Source organism: Sturnira hondurensis, unplaced genomic scaffold, assembly GCF_014824575.4.
Source record: "Sturnira hondurensis isolate 20B ecotype Veracruz unplaced genomic scaffold, ASM1482457v3 Scaffold0013943, whole genome shotgun sequence".
NCBI lineage: Eukaryota > Metazoa > Chordata > Mammalia > Chiroptera > Phyllostomidae > Sturnira > Sturnira hondurensis.
The window spans coordinates 155,171-179,895 of NW_028086574.1; the positions used below are offsets into that span (position 1 = coordinate 155,171).

A 24,725-nucleotide genomic window follows, 5' to 3' on the forward strand; every position below is an offset into this window, starting at 1 on the left:
GGGCCAAGACCTATCCCCAAGTTCCCACCTCTCCTCCCCACGGTTTTAGGTGCCTGTGGATCCATGAAAAGAAAGTGTGTGGACAGAGAACTGGGTAGCAGGCAGAGTTCGTGTCCTGGTATTGGAGCTCACTGTCTTTTCACAGGGGACACCTTCCTGGATTTTAAAAAGTGAACAACACAAACATTATACTTTCATCCACTCAACAGGTATTTATTGGTCATTTAAAACGTGTCAGCCATTCTGTAGGCACCCGAGACATTTTATTGAACAAAACAGAAATTCCCTGCCCCCCTTAAATGTACATTTTAGCGGGAGAGAAAATGAATGGAATATATGATTGAGAAGTTACAGAATATGTTCTAAGTAGAGAGGTACTGTGGAAATATACACACTCGCAGGCATATTCATATGCACTAACCAGAGGAAGCTTCGAATGTGGAGGAAACAGGTCTGAGGGCAGTTCTCTGGTGCATCCTCAGGTGGCGGTGGTAGGTGGACGACTGGCGGAAGCGTCTCTGGCACACAGAACACACGTAGGGCTTCTCTCCTGTGTGGATTCTCTCATGAGCCAGAAGGTTGGTTCTGTGGTTGAAGGACCGGGCACAGGTGCTGCACCTGAAGGGCTTCTCTCCCACGTGAATCTTCTGATGCACGTGTAGGTCGGAGGCCTGGACAAAGCCTTTGCCACACACGGCACAAATAAATGCCCTCTCATTATTGTGTCTTCTCTGATGGACTTGTAACCGAGAGAAATACCTAAAGATCTTGGGGCACTTGTCACATTGGTGTTTTCTTTGGGCTCTGAGGGACCCTCTTTGGTGTACCCGGCGTGTGGAGCTTCCAGCATTACTCTGCTGGGTGGGATCGGGCTCAGGGGTGACCTGGTGCAGCCTGGAGAGAAACGCTGGTCCCACCTCCTTGAGGACATCTTGATTACAGGGTCCTGTTGGGGACCCTTCCTGGGACCTAGAGGGGCTTAGACTCACTCTTCTGGAGGTGTGTGGATTCTCCAAAGAAACATCACCCTCTCCAGGCCCAGGATAGTTCTCTCCCTGGATAATGAGCAGGAGAGGTGTTTGATGGCCTTGATCAGTAACATTGTCATTTACGTCAGTAGTTTTCAAAATGTTGCCGCCATTTTCTTTATCCTCATCTCCTGTGAGTATAAAGAAGTGACTGAGCAAATCTGTATCCAAGAAAGAGTTTCCATGGCACATCCCTCTGGTCCCTGGGCCCCCGTCACTTACCTTGTCCTATTTGCAGAGAAGCATCTCGGGCAGTCCGGAAGGGTGTCCCCGTGTGTGCCACTGTTGGGGTTCCTGCTGCTAACTGTTTTGTTAAATGAACAATGACTTCTCTTAAGGGCATATTCTCAGAAAAAAGGGCTTCCTGCCCCTGCATGTGAACGTGGACCTGTTTAAAAAAAAAATAAGGGCTACTGTGTGGGAAACCTACCCAGTCAGTCTTCCCAAATCTCTATACTGCAGGATCCTCCTCCTCTTTGTTCTGCCCATAGCTCTACTTGCGTTATATTTCACTGTAATTTCTTCATTCCTAATGAAAAAAGACCAAGGCTTTCTGAGGGAAAAACCAGCTCATGTTCAGGCATTTCTCCTCCCTCATCCTTGAGTTTCTGCTCAAGTGACAGTCTCTCAGTGAGTCCTCCTACCACCTCACCAATGAAAATCACAATAAATTAATGTTGGCTTTTCTATGTCCCACTGAATTAATGCCTAGAAAACTTCTTTATTCTTGCTTACTTAGGATAGTAGATTCCCCTCGTGAGGACTAATAACTAGGTCTACAGTAACTCCTTCTCTACTTTGGGCTCCCCCAACAGATTGTTTTTACTCTGTGTCCCCTCAGCCCCTCACCCCAGGGGCTGGAACCCTCCACTCACCAAGTCAGGGGGCTTCATGCAGTCATCACTCAGGCCTTCCATGAATGTCTCCAGGTTTCTGCCACTTGCTTCCCATTTCTCCTTCAACATGGACCTGTTACTGCCGTGCCTATTGATCATGAACTGTTCCAGGACCACTTGAAAAATAATTTCATCTTTGCTGTGTTTTTCTGGCTGCAGCCAGGAGTGAAATGACTTATAAATTCTTTGCAGTTCCTGCCTTGCGTGCAAGTTATTGCTGTTCTGAAATGAGCTGAGCTGAGTGTTCTGGAACTCGGGGTCCCCACCTGCCTGTTGGAGAGCAGGTCTTTGGCTGGGTGTAAAGTCCACATTTTCTGACTTACAGTCATCCTCATATTGTTCACAGAAAAATGAAGTGCTGAGGTCTAAATCCATTTTTGCAATATTTCTCAGAGACTCAAATTTCAGGATTCTGTTCTTGAACACCTGTATTGATAGTGCTGGATGTTTAGAAGACTGTGAGCTAGAGATAGAAGAGAGATGAGAGACGTGTATTTAATTCTGTCATCAGCATACTTAAAGAACAGGTAAATTTCAGGCGCAGATCACCATATTTTGCTGTGTATAATGCATATTGTGTTGTCAAATTTTTTAAGGGAAAAATAAGGATGTTCATTATACATGGGTATAATGATTACATACTATAGGTATAATAATCTCATGTACAATGCACACAAAAACGTGGGTGCACATTATACAAGGCAAAATAGGGTATTTCACTTGTGAATTTTATAAGATATTTAAGAAAAAATAACGTTAATTCTTATCCGAATTCTCTGAGAGCAGAGATAATCCTCTTTTAATTAATGGAGTTAATTGATCAGCCTTCCTGATAACAAATCCTTACAAGTACATTACGGAAGGGAACAACAGTGGCCAACAATTCTCACCAGTATAGACACAAAAATCCTAAAATGAATATCAGAAAATCAAACCCAGTCATACATAAGGAAAACACTCATGAATAGACAGGTTTCATCTTTACATGCAAGTTGGGTTAAATTTCAAAAAGCAGTATGATTTACCCTTGTACCAGAATGGAATGAACATAATGTATCTTAGTAGATATATTAAATATGCTCAAGAAAGTCACTATGCAATGCTGAGAAAGACATTTAGTATACAAGAAACAGAGTAAGTAGAGAAACAAATTATTCTTTCACGGTTTGTCCTTGAGACTCAAAGATGGAAGCCCATTATCAATCTATACAACACTTGTCTGGTACCTAAACCAGTGTAATAAAATCAGAAAACATGTCAACTATTATTTATAGATGGTCTAATTTTGTCTGAAGGAAAAATGCAAAATATTTTACACATATTAGACTAGGTGAATATAGCAAGGTGCCTGATACAGTTCAAGATGCCAAAATCAATTTCTGTAATAAGACAAGCAGATAAAGTTAAAGCAAAAATTGTATCACTTCCTTTACCAACACCGCATCTACAAACAAATCTAAGAAAAATATGTGAGCTCTGGCCGAGAAGCTCATTTGGTTAGAGTGTTGTCCTAATATAGCAAGGCTGAAAGTTTGATCCCTAGTCAGGGCACATGCAAGAAGCATCCGAGGAACGCATAACTGTAGAGAACAACAAATCAGTGTTTCTCTCTCCCCCTGCTTCCTCTATCTAAAATAAATTAAAAAGTTGTTTTACATTTTATTCATTTATTTTATCCTCACCCAAGGACATTTTCTCATTGCTTTTAGTGGTGGCAGGGGAGAGAGAAACATGGATCAGTTACCTTCTCATTTGTACCCCAACCAGGGACCGAACCCACAACCTGAGTATGTGCCTGACTGGGAATGAAGCACACAACCTTTTGGTCTATGGTACAATGCTCCATCTGAGACACACCAGCCAGGACAATAAATAAAAATAAATTTAAAAAGAAAGATACGCAAGGTGTCCATACTGATAATACAAAATATTAAAAAAAACTATGCCCTAACTGGTGTGGCTCAGTGGGTTGGGTATTGGCCTGGAAACCAAAAGGTTACTAGTTCAATTCCCTGTCAGAGCACATCCCTGGGTTGTGGGTCAGGCCCCTGGTTGGGAGCACGCAAGAGGCAACCAATCAATGTTTCTCTGGTACATTGATGTTTCCCTCTCTTCCTTCCCCTCTCTCTAAAAATAATCTTTAAAAAAATCAATATACGGAAAGAAAAGCCACGTATGTGGATTGATTGAAAGGCTCAATGTTACAGAAAATGTCATATTTTTCCAAATTGATTTATATATTCAAGGCAATTCCATAGAAAATTTGTGTGAATTTATGTGTGAAAATTGACAAAGTGATTCTAAAATGACACAGGTATCAAAAGGCCAAAAAATAAACAAAATATTTCTCTTTTAAGAGCACTTTTAAATTTTATCTACTTATTTATTTTTAGACAGATGGAAAGGGAGGGAGAGGGAGAGAGATAGCAATGTGTGGTTGCCTCTTGTGTACCCCACACCAGGGACCTGTTTGGCAACCTAGTCATGTGCTCTGACTGGGAATGGAAGCAGCAACCCTTTGTTTCACGGGCCGGCACTCAATTCACTGAGCCACACCAGCCAGGGCTAAATAAGATATTTCTGAAGAAAAAATTTAGAGGGTTTACACCACCAGATAATTAGCAGAAGTCAATTTTGTGACTGGTCCTAATGGCACAAAGATGAACAAATACAGCAACAAAATAGTATTTTGGATTCCCAATAGAGATAGAGACATACAGTTATTTGACTTGTGAAAAATACGACACTGACTTGATGCCATTAAATGAAGGCAGCGAATGGTCTACAGTATATTCTTTTAATTAATGTAAGAAAATCTAGTATTAGAAGAAGTAGAGAAAAACGAGTAAGAAGAGATGGGCTGGAATCCACGCAAATGAGTTCTGCTGAAAAAGTCTAACTCAGGCACAGACGTGTCTGTCCACTGCAGCTACACCTCTGTTAGTCCTATGATCTCTCTTAGGAAACCTTCCTTCACCGTTTTTTGTGTTTTTTTCTCCTTGAAGTTACTTTTCCTTGAGATAATTTCTTTCTGCTTCACTACTTTTGTCAAAGTTAAACCTTTACATTTATCTATTTTATAAAAACTGATGTTAGGGCCCTGGCTGGCGTAGCTCAGTGGATTGAGCACAGGTCTGCGAACCAGAGGATCGCGGTTCGATTCCCAGTCAGGGCACATGCCTGGGTTGCAGGCCAGTTCCCTGCAGGCCAACTCCCAGCAGGGGACGCATGAAAGGCAACCATACATTGATGTCTCTCTCCCTCTCTCCTTCCCCTCTAAAGATAAATAAAATTTATAAAAAATAAATAAATAAATAAATAAATAAAAACTGATGTTAGGGAGAGAAAGAAAGGGAGCGAAACATTGGTTTGTTATTCTACTTATTTATGGATTCATTGGTTGATTCTTGTATGTGCCCTGACTGGATATTGAACCTGCAATCTTGTGGTATCAGGATGACTCTCTAACTAACTGAGTTACTGGGCCAGGGTAGATTTTTTTTTAAAAATATTTTATTTATTTATCTTTAGAGGGGAAGGGAAGGAGAGAGGAAGGAAACATCAATGTATGGTTGCTTCTGGTGCATCCCCTGCAGGGAACTGACCCCTGCCGGAAACTGGCCTGCAACCCAGGCATGTGCCCTGACTGGGAATCGAACTGCGATCGTGTGGTTCGCAGGCCTGCGCTCAATCCACTGAGCTACACCAGCCAGGGCTAGGGTAGATTTTTTAAAAAATTACTATTGATTTTAAAGAAAGAGAGCTCTGGCTGGTATAGCTCAGTAGATTGAGCGCGGGCCTGCGAACCACACAATCGCGGTTCGATTCCCAGTCAGGGTACATGCCTGGGTTGCAGGTCAGTTCCCAGCAGGGGACTCGCGAGAGGCAACCGTACATTGATATTTCTCTCCCTCTCTCCTTCCCTTCCCCTCTAAAGATAAATAAATAAAATCTTAAAAAAAAAGAAAGAAAGAGAGAGATAGAGAAAAGAATTAATTTCTGTTGTTCCACTTATTTATGCATTCATTGGTTTACTATCATATGTGCCCGGACCAGGGATCAAACCCACAACCTTGGCATATTGGGATAACGCTCCAACCAACTGAGCCACCTGGCCAGGGCCTTTTTTAGTTTCATAACATAAAAACAGAAAGAATGAGGGAACGGAGACTTCCACCAAGATGGAGGCATAGGTGGAAACACTGCGCCTTCTCTCACAACCAAGTTTGAATACAACAAAGGTTTGGAGAACAAAGACACAGCTAAAGAACAGAAAATTGAATTATATGGAAGTCCGACAACAATGAACCATTCAACCAGGATGGTAAGAGGGGCGGAGCCAGCAGCGGAGCAGGGTGGAGAAGGAAAGATCCCCCGACCCAGGTACACAGGCAGCCCGGACCCAGTCGGGGTGCGGGGCAGACTGACCTTGGTCGCACATTTGCGCACAGTGAGATGGACCACGCAGGCCCCAGGGGGTGAACCCAGTGGTGGAGGGCTGACGGCGGTGACACACTCGAGTGCAGTGGGACAAAACGCGAGGGCCCAGTTGACGGTGGCAGCTGCGGCACCTGTGGCGGCGGGGGGAGGCGGCAGACCAGACGCCATTGCTCCTCTTTGACCCCGCCCCCACGTACAGCGTCATAACCCAGCGACTGAGTTGCCCTGCTCTGGTGAACACCTAGGGCTCCAATCCTGCTACATGACAGGCATGAACAGTTCAAAAGATGGCCCAAGAAGAACTCAAAGCCCCAGAGACCATAACTCTAAGCAACCAGGAAATAGCCAGCCTCTCAGATGCACAGTTCAAAACACTGGTCATCAGAAGCCCTGGCTGGCATAGCTCAGTGGATTGAGCGCAGGCCTGCAAACCACACGATCAGGGTTCGCTTCCCAGTCAGGGCACATGCCTGGGTTGGGCGCCAGTTCCCGGCAGGGGACACACCAGAGGCAACCATACATTGATATTTCTCTCTCTCTCTCCCCTTCCTTTCCCCTCTAAAGATAAATAAATAAAATTAAAAAAAAAACACTGGTCATCAGGATGCTCACAGAACTGGTTGATTATAGGCACAAATTAGAGGAACATATGAAGGCTAAACTAATTGAAATGAAGGGAGATGCACAGGAAACCAAGAGTGATGGAAAGGAAACTGGGACTCAAATCAATGGAATGGACCAGAAGGAAGAAAGAAACATCCAACCAGAAAGGAATGAAGAAATGAGAATTCAAAAAAATGAGGAGAGGCTTAGGAACCTCCAGGACATCTTTAAACATTCCAACATCCAGATTATAGGGGTACCAGAAGGGGGAAAGAAACAGCCACGAGTGGAAAACGTATTTGAACAAATAATAAAGGAGAACTTCCCCAGTCTGGTAAAGGCAATAGACTGCCAGGAAATCCAGGAAGCTCAGAGAGTCCCAAGAAAGAAGTTGGACCCAAGAAGGAACACACCAAGGCACATCATAATTACATTAGCCAAGATTAAAATGAATAATAAAGGAGAATTTCCCCAGTTTGGCAAAGCAAATAGACTTCCAGGAAATCCAGGAAGCTCAGAGAGTCCCAAAGAAGTTGGACCCAAGAAGGAACACACCAAGGCACATCATAATTACATTAGCCAAGATTAAAATGAAGGAGAGAATCCTAGAAGCAGCAAGAGATAAGGAGACAGTCACCTACAAAGGAGTACCCATCAGACTGTCAGCTGATTTCTCAAAAGAGACCTTACAGGCAAGAAGGGGCTGGAAAGAACTATTCCAAGTCATGAAATCCAAAGACCTACAGCCAAGATTGCTCTATCCAGGAAAGCTTTCATTTAGAATGGAAGGACAGATAAAGTGCTTCTCAGATAAGGTCAAATTCAAGGAGTTCATCATCACCAAGTCTTTATTATATGAAATGCTAAAGGGACTTATATAAGAAAAAGAAGATAAAAATATGAACAGTGAAATGACAGCAAACTCACAGTTATTAACAACCATACCTAAAGCAAAAGCAAACCAAGAGGACAGCTAGATCAGGAGTGCAACCATAGAAATGAAGATCACATGGAGGGTTAGCAACAGGGGAGTGGGAGGAGGAGAAGGGGGGAGAAGGTACAGAAAATAGCATAGACAGTAGGTAGAAAATAGATAGGGGGGAGGGCAAGAATAGTAGGGGAAATATAGAATCTAAAGAACTTGAGACACGTGGTTATAAACTAAGGGGGTAGAATTATGGGGGAGGGAGTGTGCGGGTGGAGGGGAATGAAGAGGGGGAATAGAACAACTGTTATGGTATAATCAATAAAATATATTAAAAATAAATAAATTTAAAAAAAAAGAATGAGGGAACGGTGGGAGTCTTACGTGGGCCCAGAAAAGGAACCGATTAGTTGTTTAATATTTATTGTTAATTAATCTCATCTGGTTATCTGATCAGATTAAGCACCTTTATCCCATTAATAACAGGCAAAGATGAATGCCAAAGGATCCCACAGAAAATGCAAGTCTTCTCTTTTGGTCTTCCACGTGACCTTAATCTGATTAATGCTAATCTTCTTAAATCCTCGGTGTTCTATTCTCCTTTGCCCTGACTGGGAAAAGTACTAAATCCTTCCCAGATACCAGGGGCCTTGCCAAGGCCTGTTCTCACCCCTCCCCCCCTCCTTAGGTGTTGTGCCTGGTTCTCTATTTCCAGGTATACTGGCCTTTTTTATTTTCCTGTTTCCTTTCTCTGGTCCTCCCCACAAATTCTCCTTTTCAGGACTACTCCAGGTGCACACCGACCACCACTTGGTCACATTTGCAGACATCCCATAGGGACACAGCTGTGAAACATTGTGGTAAAAACCTTGGCATTAAAAACTAGACTGCCAGGTTTCCAATGTGGAACCAACTGTTTGACCCAGACCAGTTACCCACTGGGAGTCACCAATGTTAGAAGGTTCTAAACACACCCAGCTCCCAGAATTGCCAGTAAAGCTCAGTGAGTTAATGTATGAATAAGGTTTCAGCTAGTAGCTTTGAATTTTAACCCCCACCCCCCACCCCAATAGGCCACAGACCAACACTCCCAAGAAGCCATAAAAATGAATTACTAGAAACATACAATTAACAAGCCCACACAGCCATACAAACAGACTTTTTCAGGAAGACTCTCAGGCCAGGCCTTTACACAGAATCCACAACATCAAGCCCTTTTAGGCCAGAGCAGTTGTTTATGGAAGACGATACTCCTTTCCTGAAAAGGCCGCATATCTTTGTACCTAGGAATCTTCACCCCAAAATTACGCCCACATGCACATGCACAAAACACAAGAACAAAACTAGAAATTGTTCTTTCTTTCTGGAAACTCACCTCCTCCAGAAGACCGAACTGCCAACTGTGTAATCCTGGGTCAAAAACAGCTATTGAGTGGGCTGGCTGCACTGCTTCATCGGGCGTGCTTTCCCAAGGCTCCTCCCTTTTATAAAGGGACTGGGGTCAGGGTTGGAATTAAAGACATGATTGGATAAAACCGGCCCGTTGATGGATCTCTGATGGCATCTTCATCCTCCACCTTTCTAATGCCTACTACAAAAGAGCATAGGCCACTGGCGAGAAGCCATCATCAACCACACTCACATTTCCGCCATGAAATCTAACAACATTCACACTAAGTGGGAATGCAAAAATTAACATTGGTCACATAAACTCTGGTCAAGTTACGTCATACATGAGTGTCACAAACTTGCTACTTTTCCGAGATTTGGGAATTGCAAGAGTAGAACATAAGAGGCTCGCACGTGCAACCAATGAACACCCAGAAACAGGGCGTTAACGGCGCTGTAGGAGAACTACATTACCCACAATGCCCCGTGCCGCGCGTCTTTTCGTTGCAGCCAATGAAGGCCCAGAAGCAGAGCGTTTCCGCATTTACACTAAAGGTGACCACTGACCACCATCCGGTCTCTCAGGAAGAGCTCCCCCAGAGTACGATGGCGGAGACCACCTTGAGGGGCCCGGCTGAGGTGAGCGCAAGGCGTTTCCCCTTCAGCTCACCGAACTCTGCAGCTTGGGTGCGGGGCGCTCTTTACGTTTTTGCTGCCCAGGGTCGTAGGTGCTCGTGGGTGACACTGTGTGACGGAGCTGGAGAGGGTGACAGGTTGCGGGACTGCCATGCAAAGATGCGCAGGGGCGACTGAGCCAGAAGCATTCGCACCTGGAACGTCAGGATGAGGAGTTTTACTTTCGACCTTCATGGAAGGTTATGAGTAGTAGAGGAGCATGATCCCAGATACACGTTTTTGTTTTTCAAGTTTGCCCAGAGTTAGACTGGAAAGGGGATGATGGCACTGAGACGCAGGGAGGTTGAGTTGTTTTTTTTTTTTTTTAATGGGATGGCACATACATATTTTTTTAACATTTTAGAAATTTTTATTTATCTTTAGAGGGGGAAGGGAAGGAGAGAGGGAGAGAAATATCAATGTGTGGTTGCCTCTCGTGCGTCCCCTGCTGGGAACTGCTGAGAACTGGCCTGCAACCCAGGCATGTGCCCTGACTGGGAATCGAACCGCGATTGTGTGGTTTGCAGGCCAGCGCTCAATCCACTGAGCTACACCAGCGAGGGCGATATTATTTTGTATTATTTTTTCAGTTATACAGCATAATGGTTGCATAACCAAATACTTTACAATGTGTTGCCTCTGATATTCCCAGTACCAACATGGCATCATACTTACTATTACAATATTGACTATATTCCTTATATAATATATCATATCCCCATGACCATTTTTTAGCTACCAATTTATACTTCTCAATCTCTTCACTTTTTTCACCTACCCCCCCCTATCCGCTTCCCCAGGCAACCATCTGTCTTTTCTCTTTGAGTTTTTGCTTTTTTTTCACATGCAGTGAAAATTATATTTTATTGATTATGCTACTACAGTTGTCCCAACAACGAACCACTCAGCCAGACCGATAAGAGGGGCAGAGTCAGCAGAGGGGCAGAGTCAGCAGAGGAGCAGGGTCGGGCTGGAAAGACCGTTCTGTCCAACCAACCCAGGAGCGGAGGTGGAGGCGGTTGGTGGATCCCAGGCATGGGGTGGCAACAGGTGGACCCAGTGAGGGCGCAGGGCAGCTGGCTGACTTTGGTCACACATTCACACGCAGGTAAACCAAGCAAAGAAGCGAACAGTGAGACAGACAGCTCAGGCTAGGGCCCCAGCGATGGGAATTAGAGCCTGAAAGCACCAACTGGAAAGACTTTCTTGGGGTCGAGGGGCCAGGAGAGGTTACCAGGCTCACAGAGAGTTTGTTGGAGAGACCCACAGGGTCCTGGAGAGTACATGGGCCCACACACCCGGGAACCAGCACCAGAGGGGCCCAATTTCCTTGTGGGAAGCCGCAGAGGGGACAGAAATCTGAGAGACAGCGGAGCGGAGCAAAGCACCATTTTTTTTCCCCTCTCTGACCCCGACCCCACATATAGCGTCACAACCCAGCAACTGGGTCGCCCAGCCGTGTTGAATACCTAAGGCTCCGCCCCTCATACATAACAGGTGCGAACAGACCAAACATTATGACTCAAGAACAGCTCAAAGCCCCAGAGCCTATAATTCTAAGTGACCAAGAAATAGCCAACCTTTCAGATGCACAGTTCAAAACACTGGTGATCAGGATGCTCACAGAACTGGTTGATTTTGTCACAAATTAGAGGAATAAATGAAGGCTAAACTGATTGAAATGAAGGGAAATGCACAGGAAACCAATAATAATGGAAAGGAAACTGGGACTCGAATCAATGGAATGGACCAGAAGGAAGAAAGAAACAACCAAACAGAAAAGAAGGAAGAAACAAGACTTCAAAAAAATGAGGAGAGGCTTGGGAACCTCCAGGACATCTTTAAACGTTCCAACATCCGAATTATAGGGGTACCAGAGGGGAAGAGGAACAGCCACGAGTGGAACACTTATTTGAACAAATAATAAAGGAGAACTTCGCCAGTCTGGCAAAGGCAATAGACTGCCAGGAAATCCAGGAAGCTCAGAGAGTCCCAAAGAAGTTACACCCAAGAAAGAACACACCAAGGCACATCATAATTACATTAGCCAAGATTAAAATGAAGGAGAGAATCCTAGAAGCAGCAAGAGATAAGGGGACAGTCACCTACAAAGGAGTTCCCATCAGACTGTCAGTGGATTTTTCAAGAGACCTTACAGGCAAGAAGGGGCTGGAAAGAAGTATTCCAAGTCATGAAATCCAAAGACCTACAGCCAAGATTGCTCTATCCAGGAAAGCTTTCATTTAGAATGGAAGGGCAGATAAAGTGCTTCTCAGATAAGGTCAAATTCAAGGAGTTCATCATCACCAAGCTCTTGTATGAAATGTTAAAGGGACTTAGCTAAGAAAAAGATAAAAAATATGAACAGTGAAAGGACAGCAAACTCACAGTTATTAACAACCACACCTAAAGCAAAAGCAAGCTAAGAGGACAGCTAGATCGGGAGTGGAAACAGAAATGGAGATCACATGGAGGGTTAGGAATGGGAATGGAAGGAGGAGAAGGGGGGAGAAGGTACAGAAAATAAGTAGCATAGACAGTAGGTAGAAAATAGATCAGGGGGAGGGCAAGAATAGTATGGGAAATTAAGAATCTAAAGAACTTGTGACATGAACAAAAGAGGGGGAATAGTGGGGGAGGAGTGGGCAGGGTGGAGGGGAGTGAAGGGGGAATGGGACAAGTGTAATGGCATAATCAATAAAATATATTTTTAAAAAAGTTGGACACAGGCATATAATTCGGTATAGGAAGGTTTTTTTTCTTGTACAAATACCTCAAAGGATGTAAATGTTGTCATATTTAAGAAACTGCCCAACTTGTCTAAATTGGTTGTGCCCATTTATGTCCCCACATATCCATGTAGTAAATTAATAATAGTAGTGTCATGTGTCTTTTTGTAGACTGTATCCCTGACTCAGGAAAAGTTGGATATTCTTTGAAATGACTATTTTCACTGTATTCCACATCTCACCCTTTCCCACATTCTCCATTTATTCCCCCTCCTCTTCATCCATTAGATTCTCAAAGGCATTCCTTTGCACTATATCTCCATGACTTTTGTGTTCCAAAAATATTATTATAATACTTGGCCTTGTCTATCCAACGTCTGACTGCAGAGGAAGCTGAAGCTATCACATGAATGGATTGGCTTCACTGCCATGTTGTGGCCTCTCCCCTCCAGTTATCCATCGGTTGCTCAGCCAGCCAGTGTCTGTGTTCAGCTTCAACTCAGATCCTGAGTCTATTCCAAATGAGCCCCTATCTCCTCAATCCAATGTCAACCCTCCATGTCTCAAACACACCTGGAGTTCACCACGAGCAACAATTCACCATCTTGCCTCCTCCAACATCCCCAATTTTAGTGAATAGTCTTACCATTCAGTTAAGTTTGAAATCTAGGTTAAGCCTTTGGCCATCATACTCCACACAGTGCCAGAAATTGTGACTACATGATGTAAGTCCACCCTGATGTCTTAGTGTCTCTCAGGGGTCCTAATGTTATTAGTACTTTCTATCCAATACCAATTTGCCATACATCTTTTATCTGTTGTGTCTGCGTGCAATGATGGTCATTGGGTGGTTGATTATTTTATGAGCTGTGGAAACATTTGAATCCTACTTCTATAGCTATTTCCGCATTTATTAGCAAGAAATCTTATACAAAAAAATTTCCACAATGTTCTTTCTAAATGGTCACCTCAAAATACAGTCTGCAGAGAAAAGGGAGGATAGAACTGGATACCTTCCTTCACTGTAGTTAGCAATTTTCAGAATAAGTATTTGGTTCATTGACATCATCTTCAAACAATAACAAAATGTTTATCTCAGGGATAAAGCTGCCTGCTTTGCACACAGGCTTTAATCACAGTGACCACAGTCATGGTAGGGGGAAAAAATCGTTTGGTAAGAGGCTCTTAAGATAAGTTTTAAGATTTTGAAATGAATTGTGTCTATCTTAGTCTGCTCAGGCTGCTATAAGCAACTATACTAGACTGGTAGCTTATGTGTAACAAATTTACTTCTCACAGTTCTGGAAGCTGAATATCCAGGATCAAGTTGTCAGATTTGGTGTCTGGTCAGAGCTCTCTTCCAGGTTCATTGACAGTCTGCCAGTCTCCTTCTCTGTGGATCCTCACCTGGGAGCAGGGGCAAGGGGACTTTTGAAGGTCTCTTATAAGGATATCACACGCCACCGCAGAGGGCCAGATGGGATGGGTGCCCAAGGATGGGGCTCAAACAATCAGGAAGAGAGCCCAGAGAGAGGACCCCTAGAAGGGCTATTATTAGGATGTGTACATACAACCCGCATATCTGGGTACATCGCCTTTGAGAATACTCCAAGGCCCTCCCTCCCTGGATGGAGCCTATGCGAGCTTTCCTCCCCCGGCTTCCTGGGGCTGAGCTCCTAGAAGGGGCGGAGCCTACCTCGCTTGGTCGGATGCATGAAACAAACTACATTACCCAGAAAGCTGAGTGCCTGGTCGAAGTTATTAGCGGAAGGGGCGTGGCGGCCCTTGTTTGGCAGGGGCGGAACTTCCGATATATCCAGCTGGGTGTCCGAAAATACCGTGGTGATCTGTGGGATCCGAGCACCTTTAGGACAGCTAGACGGCCACTGCCGCGCCTTCGTGGGATCTGGGGGACGTCTGGCTGAGCCCGCGGGGCCCCGGAGCCCTCGCACAGCCTGATGGCATCGGCGCAGGTGAGTGGATCGGCCCCAGGCCCCTCGACCTCTCGGGATGGCAGGTCCAGTGACTGCTGGCCTTGTCCCAGCCGTGGTGTCCCCGGGATTGAGTCTCTCTCGGCTCCGGGTCCCATCCAAGGACTACTTGGGGTAGAGTCCCGTTTCTGCCCCCAATGGGATACCCAATGGAAGTGTCATGCGGCGTCAGGAACTCCCCGGACCTCACGTGGCGTGCATCGTGCTGCGTGTCAGGAGGAGCGCGGGGCCGTGGAGACCTCTTCGTGGGTCCGGCTGCGCCCCTAAAGAAGGCTGTGACCTTGAACAACACCCTCGCTACTCTCAGCTTGTTTTCTCAGTTATGAAATAGTAGCGATACTGATGATTTTTCATCCAGATTGAGGGGAATAGAAAAGACACGTGGGTGAGATGCACCCAGTGTCCAGCGTGGACCTGTGCTTCCTCGGAGATGCCTCCCGCGCCGGCAGCCCCTACAAACTAGGCTGCGTAGGGGAGAGGTAGGAGTAGCGCCTCGGAACTGCAGTTATGCAAGGTCCGAAACTGTGACAGGCAGCTGGGAGCCAGAAGGACAAGTTTACCTTTTGGCTTACAGCACGTGGAACTGACTTTCCACTGATGCAAAGAATCTGTTTTCCTGTTCAGGACATTCAGTTGGGTTTGAAAAGGGATCCCATTGAAATGTTCAGTAATGTTCATGTGCAGCAGTGTGATGTTCCTTTGGACGCAAAAGCACGAGTCCCCAGGTAACTGTCAGACACCTGGAGTGTCCCCATCAGAGCCGCATCACTGTCAGGACCTCTCTTACTGGTTAATTTCCCGACCCTAGGCTCCCTCTCTCACTTTATATCAGCCTCACTCCAGTACGCCTTCCGGAAAGAGGTTTTCCGTGTTGTTCGACTTAAAGTGGACTGTGATCTCCTCAGTCTCCTCTACCTTATTCGGTATTTTTAGGACCCTCTGAGGTTGTTGTGGTCATTTCTTTAGCTGCTTTGTTAGGTCCTGTTTCCAGGCCTGGACCGTGAGCTCCCATTGCTGCTCTATGCCAAGACTAGAACAGCCTGGGCTTGTCAAAGGTACTGGGTAAAGGATTCAAAGAATGAATGGGTCACCCCCTCAGGGCCTCCCATCACTCTTATAATCAATACAAACTGCCCATTGTTATCTGCAGGGCTCTCCTGAATGTGCCCCCATGGCCACCTGTGTTCTTCTTCCCTTGCTCAGGGCACCCACCCAGGTGGCCTTGAACTTGCTAAACTCCTGCCCATTTGGCAGTCTTTGCCCTTGCACTCTTCTTTCTCTGGGGCCCAGTCCCCAGATCTCTGCCCCCTTCCTGTGCATCTGTGTCACCTCTTAGGATAGTCTTTTCCTGGCTGTATTAGTTCTAGCTAAGGGATCGCTGGCCCCGACTTGGCCCCAGCTCGTTGCCATTTTTTGTCAGATGTTTAAAACTCACCTCTGCTCCTTAATATTAGATTGTGGGTGGCTTTCTAGAGTTGCCAGAGCCCCAAGCTGCTGACTGTGACATGAGAGTGATGATGGCATTTACCTCATGGGCCATGGGAAGATCGGTAAAGTCACAAAACGCACTGAACACTAACTTGGGTAGGTCCCCCATTGTTTGCCAAGTGAATGCTTCCTCTTTAGTTCTTAGAGCTGCTTGGTGTGGTGGGTACGATACTGACTGATGGGAAATCGAGGCTTAGAGAAGTGATGTGATGCCCTCTCACGTTCAGAGTCCGTAGTCTGATTCAATCCTTGGAGTCGGGCTCCAGAGACTGGGACAATCTCTACCTCGGCATGTGAGGTTCTCAGCCTGGGGAAGGTGGGCAGTGAGGACTCCAGAGGCTTAGCTGCTGCTGTATTTATTGTTGAAATTATTATCACACTCATTTCCACCAAAACACTCACTGTGTGCTACAGTCCTCATGGGAATGGCATCTTCAGTGGGTCCCCAGGACAGGCTTTTCTCTCAGCCACAGCTACATTATGTCCAAAGGCCTCCTCCTCCCCTCCTTTGCACCCAGCAGAGCTCAGCCCTCAGAAGGCCTTGGTGATCCAGGCCTGGGTCTCTCTGTACCTTCACCAGTGACTGAGTGACACTCTGATCTCACCTCACAACCCCAAGATGAAGATGCTACTGTGTTTGACTTTCCAGGCACCAGTGACCTTCAAGGATGTGTCTGTGACCTTCACCCGGGAGGAGTGGGAATTGCTGGGCCCGGCCCAGAGGACCCTGTACCAGGAGGTGATGCTGGAGACTTGCAGGATCCTGCTGTCTCTGGGTGAGTGCTCACCCCTCATTCCTGTGGGGGATCCCACCATCGATTTATGGCTGGTCAAGAAGGTCACAGAAGCCATCTTCTCTTTTCCCCAGTCCCTGCAGTTCCCTAATCCCTCCTCTTCCTGCCTGGTCTGCCTGTGTCTGTATCAGGGATCACTGGGTAGAAACAGTGTCCTTCTGGACCCTCACCCTCACCCCAGTGTCCAGCACAGTCAGGCCTGTCTGAGGTCTGTATCCCAGATTCCACGGGAAGGGAGCAGACTGGCCCAACTTGGTTGGGTCCAGTGTCCCCAATTAGCAAGGCCCGGTGAGATGGGCTGTTCTCAGAAGAGGTTAAATCAGGCAGACTCCCACATGGCATTTGTTGTCAGTGCCACCCAGGGGTCCTCTAAACAACACAAGCTTGGTAGACAGGCCCCTGGTGTCTACATGATCATCATGTCTCCTGAGACCCAGCCACTCAGCAGATGATTTAGGTGTCTAGGAGTGTCATGGGCGGACGCCCTTCTCTGTCCCACATACTGGTCGTTGTCAAGAGAAAGTCTCATTGGTGCTGAGTCTTTTTGACCCCTCATCGTGACTAATTACTCTTCTTAACAGAGCAAGCAGCCTGAACTCATACCTCTGAGCGTCCACACGAGCTCACTGGGACTTAGTGGCACTGTTTTGATGGTAACCTTTGTTGTGGGACGTGAAATCGACATTTCTCATTTGCTAGAGAAAACCTTTTAGAATAAAACATTTAAGAACAATAAAAAGTGAGTCAGTTTAACAGGAAACCATCGGTAATGATGGCACCCTGTGGGTACTGGCAAGGGGGACCTCAGGTCTCAGGGGAATTGTGATGAGTTGTAGAAGAAAAAACGGAGGAGGATTTAGGAGCTTGTAGTCAGGGGGTCACAACCTGTCACGGGCGCTTGAAGAGAAGCATCTGAGGGAAGTGAGTTGGAGGCTACAAGCTCACGGAGAGGAGTCGGGGAGGAGGGGACTCCAAGTGGAGGAACCCACAGGAGAAAAGGCCCTGAGGTGGGAGTGAGCTCAGCTGGCAGAGCCAAGGGATGTCTGTGTCACCTTTTGTCCTGCCCCCTCCCTGAGGTTGGTGCCAGGCACACAGCATATGTCAGTGACTGTGGCTAAGGCCTGTGTGAATGGGCTTCTTCACAGAACCCTTTGGCCTCTGCTAAGATGTACTGGATGGCATGTAACGGAATGGTGTGAAGGTTCTCTCTGTTCTTTTCCCTGGACCGGCCCCTGATGTGTCTGGACAGGGATGTTGGAGGCCATGGCTATGACCGAAGCAGTGGGCCTCTTGCTCAGCCCTCCCCTCCCACACAGGATTCCCAGCCTTCTCTTTAGAATGCAGATCCGGCCCAGGTCCCCTGCCTACTGGGGGCCACACGAACACTGATGCCTGGGCCTCACCCGAAGTGATTTGGTTTCTTTCAGCTGAGACTAGAATCATGCCTCCCTAGGTGGTTCTGAAGAACCAGGGATTTAGGTGAATTGTTAGGTGGGCTCACTTTCCTGGTGCCCCTTGGCTGTGTGGGAAAGTGGTGTGCACCTGAACCATGTTGGCTTTGGCTGGTGAAGTTCAAGGGCAGGGCTGTTGTGTGGACAGATGGCATGACTCTCCACAGCAGCTGCAGCCCAGGAGTGGGATTTGTCCCCTTGGTGTCCAGGTCACACATCGGTTTCCTCTTTACTTTGGGAGCAGCTTCTTATCCTGTCATGAAGTCCCAGATATGCTGGAGGGGTTTCCTCCTTCTCTGTAAAACCCCCATGTCTGGTTTCTCCATCCACAGGGCATCCGGTTCCCAAGCCAGAGCTGGTCCACCTGCTGGAGCTCGGACAAGAGCTGTGGACGGTGAAGAGAGGCCCCCCACGGGGCACCTGTCCAGGTAGGAGCAACAAGGCGCGATCACAGCAGCCTTCAGAATGCCACTGCTTCTGAACGCCTGTGTGAAACTCTCTGTGACCTCCTGGGGCTTCCAGTTGTTTCTCTCACATCAAGGTACAGTGTGCCTCAGCAGGTCAGCCATGAGCCACACTGTTATGGAGACCCAGCACCTTCCCGTGTCACCCTGTAGCTTTGAGGTTACTTTGTCGTACTGCAGTTAGTAGAGGGAATGGGGCGGGGATGGGTAGTCACACCCAGAGTGCACTTCCACACGTCCCACTGACAGGATCTAGGCATGTGGCCACACTGGGCGCTCAGGACTGGGGAGTGCACGGAGCGGTGTGTCCCGGAGCAGAGCCAGCTGCTGGGTCTGCATCGGCCCAGCCTATTCTCAGAAAACTAGTGGTCATGGTTCCTGAATGATTGAGTGGGTGGAGGTTGTAGTGAGATACCAGTACAGTGCCTGGCCTGCATACACTTAGCTCCTGTTGGAGCCATGTTTACATTCATCGTGAGTGATAGGGATGCTGCACATTTCTTTCTGGACCCAGAGGAAAAGGGCCCTGAAAGTACGATTGATACCATATGTACTCTCTATCACACTCTTTCCTGCCTTCTCCATCCATTCATCCATCATCCTGTAGACACTCAGAATCAGCCCCTTGCACTGTATCTTCCTGTCCTGTTTGCCCTAAGAAACAGCAAGGTGACGCTTGGTTCACATCCACACTCTGAATGTAGCTGGAGTCAGCCGCTGTGAGCTATGGTGTGTCCTCTCTGGTGGCCCTCAGGCTGCAAAGCCAGCCTGAGTGTCTGTGGCCAGCCCCACACCCAGCCCTCCATTCAGGTGCCACCCCCAACCTCCCCTCAAGTGTCTGAGGCTCATCCTGCCTTAGAAGACACTTATGAGAATGCCCACTCCTCCCCACCCCCAAGTTCAGAGAAGATCCTGCCATCCAAACAGGTGAGACAGGAAACGTCTCATCATCTCTGTCTCCGTCAAACCCAGCAGCCACCCGTCACCTGTCGCCTGGATGATGCCAGACCCCTCAGCAGGTCTCCCTCTACTCTTCCTTCTGCACCAGCCCCTGCAGCCACTCAGACTTGCTCCAAGTCCTCACTGCTTCCTCTGTCACTGGGGTCTTAGCACATTATCAATGTCATGTTAAAAGGAAAGGCGATGTGCTTCTGTTTCCTGTTCCTCAGTCCCCAAAGGCTCATCGGTGTCTGCCTCACACCTGTGCCTTCCCTTCTCCTCCTCTGTGGGCTACGTCTTACCTGCAGTTGTGGCTGGTAAGCCACACCACACCTTTGCCTTCTTGAGAACTTGGTTTTTCACTTGTTTTTTGCCTTGTCTGTTTTCATCCTCTCTGCTCAATATGTAACACGCTCAGGGTGTCTTCACTTGGGGAAAAAAGATAAACACAAATGTTTTTAGGTCTATGAAAGCCTCAACCAACATGGACTGTACTTATAAAGCCAAGTTCCTAGAAGTTGTCTCATTTCTGGGAAAGACATATACACTTGACTTCATACCTATTATTTAAACTCTCTTTACATCATTGTTTTTATATGGGAAGTGTACAGTGATGTACACAAATCTGAAGGGTTCAGCCTAAGTTTTTACATACGTATAAACTAAAATGCATTCTGCCCCAGTCAGCATTTAGAATAATTCCAGAACCGTGGCAGGTTCCTGGTACCCCAGCCTTGTCCGTAACTCCTCCTGCAGTGGTCTCCACTATCTCTGTGGATTGATTTTATTATTTTTCTTTTTTCACGGGGTGTGTGTGTGTGTGTGTGTGTGCATATGCACATGCCTATGCCTTGAACAACAGAAATTTATCTTCTCATTGTTCATGGGGCTGGGAGTCCAAGACCAAGGTGTTGGCAGGGTGAGTTTCTACTGAGGCCCCTGTCCTTGGCTTGTAGAAAAAGATGACTGTTCTTGGCCCTGCTGTCATCCTCACTGCCCACAGCACCCGTGACAGGGGCATGCAGGGCGGGGCAGAAGGTTCACAGCTGTGAGTACGCAAAGCGCAGTTTATTCTTGTACTATTACTTATTAATTATTGTATTTTCCACATGAACAACTATAAACCTACTTCAGCCCCACCCTGGATTAGTCAGGGTTTTTCAGTGAATCAGAACCAACAGGATGTGTGAATTTTATTTATTTTAAAGAGTGGACTCTTGCCATTGTGAGGGCGAAGCAGTGTTGAAGTCTTGCAAGGCAGGAGAGGGGGTGTTGCAGACTGGAGTCTGCAGGCGAATTCCTTTCCTCCCTGGGGGCTCAGTCATGAGGCTGTTAACTGGTTGGCAAGTTAGGGATCGGGAAGGGTTTTTGGAAGCAAGGCCACATAATTATGAAGGCTTGTCTGCTTTTCTCAAAAGTCTGCTGATTTAAGTGTTAATCACACTAAAAAACTACCTCACGGCAATATCTAGACTGGTGTCTGACCGAACAGCTCGGCATGACACCCTGGTCAAGGTGACATGTGAAATTAACTGTGACAAAGAACAAGGATGATGACGCCCGGTTTAGTGAACACTTTTCTCCTTTAACCATCATGGCAGCCTGGGAAACTGAGTCTCCTCATCAGTCTCTCAGATGAGGAAAGTATGACTTACAGGCGAAAGACATCCACCCAAGATCAGCTCACTGGACCAAGGTGGGGGCTTGGAGAAAGCCAGGCATTCTGGTTCCAGAGCCTCCCTCTTAAACCAGCACACTGACGGCCTCACAGAGCAGAAACCCGTCTCATACCACTCGGCCTGCATGTCCCTCTGTCCCCTCTCCTGAAATCACCCCCTGCTGTCGGCTTCACCAGGTATCTGCTGCCCTTTTTCTCTTTCGTGGGTGAATCTCCCCATTTCAACCCAGCGTCTCTCCCTCTTCCGGGCAACTCTGATTTCTCCATCAGGACCCAGCTCAGGGACACCCCCTCTAGGAAGGTGACCTCTTCTTCTTCCCAGTCTTGTTAGGGGCCACTTGCTGATACAGCACTCAGGGACGTCAACCTCAATTCCTGGGGCACATTCCCCCCCAGCCCCGCCAGTGTTATCAAAACTGCTCTCCCCTACTCTGGACTGAGGAGGGGTCTCCACACCAGGTCCCGTGTTCCCTAGTCCAGCCGGCTGTCCAGAGTTTCCCTTTAATGATGTCAAGGGTAGAAGGACCATAAAAGGTCATTGGAAACCTAGATAATAGGGACGTGAAAACACAGCAGACACCAGAGGTGGCATTGTTGTCCTCACCTGCCCCGTGAGCCATTGCCTATATTTCTACCAAATTGCATCACTAAAAGTCACCCTTTGTGCCTTGGATTTTTTTCAGGTGATGGAGCAAAACTTCAGACCAGAGAGCCAAGCACCATTCAGCCGGTTTTGTGTGGGGGAGCCTTGCTCCAAGGAAGCCGTACTCTGGAATCGTCAAGGGTCTCCAGACTGGAGCAAGCCAAGGAACAGGAAGGGCTTTTGGAAGTGAGGCCAGGGACAGACCGCCATGAGGAGACCCATCCTGGGAGAAGGAGCCTTGAAGATAACAGTTTGGGGACAGATGACAGTCTGCACTCTAGGATGTTACAGGAGAGAGTCTCCCGGGGAGATGTTCTCCATGAACGTGACCCACAGAGACCAGGGAAAGACCCCAGGATCCACGGGGGGAGGAACCTCTACAAATGCAAGCAGTGTGGGAAAGGTTTCAGCAGGAAATGGTACCTTGCTCGCCACCAGCGGGTTCACACGGGGATGAAGCCCTATGAGTGCAATGCATGCGGGAAAACCTTCAGTCAGAGCTCCACCCTCATCCGGCACTACCTCATCCACACCGGGGAGAAGCCCTACACGTGCCCAGAGTGTGGGAAAGCCTTTAAGCGCAGGTCCTACCTGGTACAGCACCACCCGATCCACACTGGGGAGAAGCCGTATGAGTGTGCCCAGTGTGGGAAGGCCTTCAGCCACCGCTCCACCTTCATTCGGCACAAAAGGACCCACAGCAGGGAAAGGCCCTTTGTGTGCAAGGACTGCGAGAAGGCGTTCAGCAACAGAGAGCACCTTATCCAGCACTACACTGTGCATACTGGAGCCAAGCGGTTTGAGTGTGCCGTGTGCGGGAAGGCCTTCCGCTGCCGCTCAGAGCTCCTGCAGCACCGGCGCGTGCACACAGGGGAGCGGCCATATGTCTGCTCACAGTGCGGGAAGGCCTTCCACCGCAGCACATACCTGCTGCAGCACTCCATCATCCACACAGGGGAGAAGCCTTATAAATGCAGCCTGTGCGGGAAGGCCTTCAAGCGCAGGTCCCACCTTCTGCAACACCAGCGGGTCCACACATGATGTAAGCCCTGCCAGTGCAGGGGCTGGAGAAAGGCCTCACTCAGTGCTCTTCCTGGTCTGTTAAGGGGATCCATGTGGGAGGAAAATCTCCTTCAGTGCAAAGATGTTGGAAGGGGATTTTCATCAGCTCTGAAATGCACAAGAAGTCACCTTGGCTGGAAACCCTGTGAACGCAGTGACTGTACCTTGAGCTGACGGTCAGCCCTCCCTCATCACAGTGGGAGAGAAAGGAGAGAAGGCGGATCGCCAGTGGGTCTGCCTCTGTTAGCATCAGAGAACTTACTGGTGAGAAAGGCTGGATATAACTACAAAGGACAGTCTTAAGCCAAAAGGAAAAATCTTACTTGCTATCTGAGAATTCATAGCAGAGAGCCACATAATTGTCATAATTGCCAGTAGACCTTCTGGGACAGGTCACTTTGATACAGAGAGATCTGATCAGATCACTGGGAAGGAGAAGGTAGAGGCCACAGGAGGAGGTTGGCTGAGGCAGTGGTGAACACACTAGGGTGGGGTGGGCAGAGAAGCTGAATGCCTCCTGGGAACGTGGAATAAAAGGAGGGCAGAGACTGGCTCTTCCTCCAAGACTCCTGGATGAGAAGATTCCCAGGTTACCGAGCTGCAGCTGCCTGCAGATGGTATTTTGAACAGTAGAAGGAACTCGGCCCAGCCTAGAATCAGGCTGGGTTGACAGATGGTGGCAAGGTTATTCTTTGGGTGTCCTAGAGGGGCGAGCTCCAAGGGAAAAGCCTACATTTTCCCAAAATTGTGTAGTTTTTCTATCTTGTTTTAGTTTGTAAACTAATCCTATCAAAATCAGATAATTAAGAACAGGGGGAAAATAGAACTCAGGAGTTAAAGAGTTTAGCCTTAATTGATAGGCTTAAGACGCTAATGCATGTGGAAAGCTGTTGTTCCAAAATTGTGTAGCTTTGGAATAAAGACTCCTTTCCTTTATCGTGAAACCTTTGCCTCTGGAATTTTGCCTGGAGGGTGGTGGCGGGCAGCAGGACCCCGCTTGCTGTTCAGTAACAGCAGTGGTGACTCTGGTGGGACCCTATCTGCTTCTGGTGGTCAACCCAAGAGTGGGACTGTGAGGTTTCCTAGTCACTGGGAGTTTGTTCCCCTGCATGCCTGCTCAAGGTGCCGGCTGCCCAAACACATCTGGCAGGTAAAAAGGAAAAGGGTCTGGGAAGGGGCTGCTTTGGGAAGCCATTGTGTTCAGACCACAGTTTGTGAGACTGGTTGGTAAATACTTGCTGTGAGTACTCTTTGGAATAATGCAGTCATGGATACCAGTTTTGTTTATACATTCTCAGGTATTTTGGATTTTTCTAGTTACAACTTTTGGCTTGTACGTTTTGGCCAATAAAGGCAGTTCTGTGCTGGCTCCTACAGGAAGCCCATTGGGTAGGATTTTGGCAGATTGCAGTGAAAGATACTGATTTTTTATTGTAATACTGTGTGAAAGAAACACTGATCAATTGCCTTTCGCATGCCCACAACTGGGGACCTAGCCTACAACCCAGGCATGTGCCCCAACTGGGAATC

At 47.3% G+C, this 24,725-nt stretch overlaps 2 protein-coding genes across 3 annotated transcripts; one reads left to right on the forward strand and one right to left on the reverse strand.

Annotated features, from left to right (window-relative positions):
• Window positions 1–239: 239 nt before the first annotated feature.
• On the reverse strand, window positions 240–16,807 carry ZSCAN4 (zinc finger and SCAN domain containing 4). Its single transcript, XM_037062306.1, has 4 exons — window positions 16,257–16,807; window positions 1,904–2,387; window positions 1,251–1,416; window positions 240–1,159 (listed from the first exon to the last, which is right to left on the reverse strand). The coding sequence occupies exons 1-4, from the start codon at window positions 16,271–16,273 to the stop codon at window positions 417–419; spliced, it is 1,410 nt and encodes a 469-aa protein (XP_036918201.1). The 5' UTR covers window positions 16,274–16,807; the 3' UTR covers window positions 240–416.
• ZNF550 (zinc finger protein 550) lies at window positions 14,407–24,068 on the forward strand. Of its 2 annotated transcripts, XM_037062317.1 has the most exons (5): window positions 14,407–14,658; window positions 16,814–16,940; window positions 18,742–18,837; window positions 22,174–22,440; window positions 22,471–24,068. In XM_037062317.1, exons 1-5 carry the CDS (start codon window positions 14,644–14,646, stop codon window positions 23,172–23,174), a joined length of 1,209 nt encoding a protein of 402 aa, XP_036918212.1. In that variant the 5' UTR covers window positions 14,407–14,643; the 3' UTR covers window positions 23,175–24,068. The 2 variants fall into 2 exon arrangements, with proteins under 2 accessions (XP_036918212.1, XP_036918211.1); XM_037062316.1 differs by having other exon boundaries at window positions 22,174–24,068.
• Window positions 24,069–24,725: the final 657 nt, after the last annotated feature.

Excerpts from the sequence above, each read along its gene's own strand:
- ZNF550 (XM_037062316.1), top strand. Across the intron at positions 16,941-18,741 it reads CAGGATCCTGCTGTCTCTGG|GGCATCCGGTTCCCAAGCCA; the intron begins GTGAGTGCTCAC and ends CTCCATCCACAG. Across the intron at positions 18,838-22,173 it reads CCCACGGGGCACCTGTCCAG|GTGATGGAGCAAAACTTCAG; the intron begins GTAGGAGCAACA and ends GATTTTTTTCAG.
- ZSCAN4 (XM_037062306.1), bottom strand. Across the intron at positions 1,417-1,903 it reads GCATGAAGCCCCCTGACTTG|GTCCACGTTCACATGCAGGG; the intron begins GTGAGTGGAGGG and ends TTTTTTAAACAG. Across the intron at positions 1,160-1,250 it reads TTCTCTGCAAATAGGACAAG|GAGATGAGGATAAAGAAAAT; the intron begins GTAAGTGACGGG and ends TTATACTCACAG.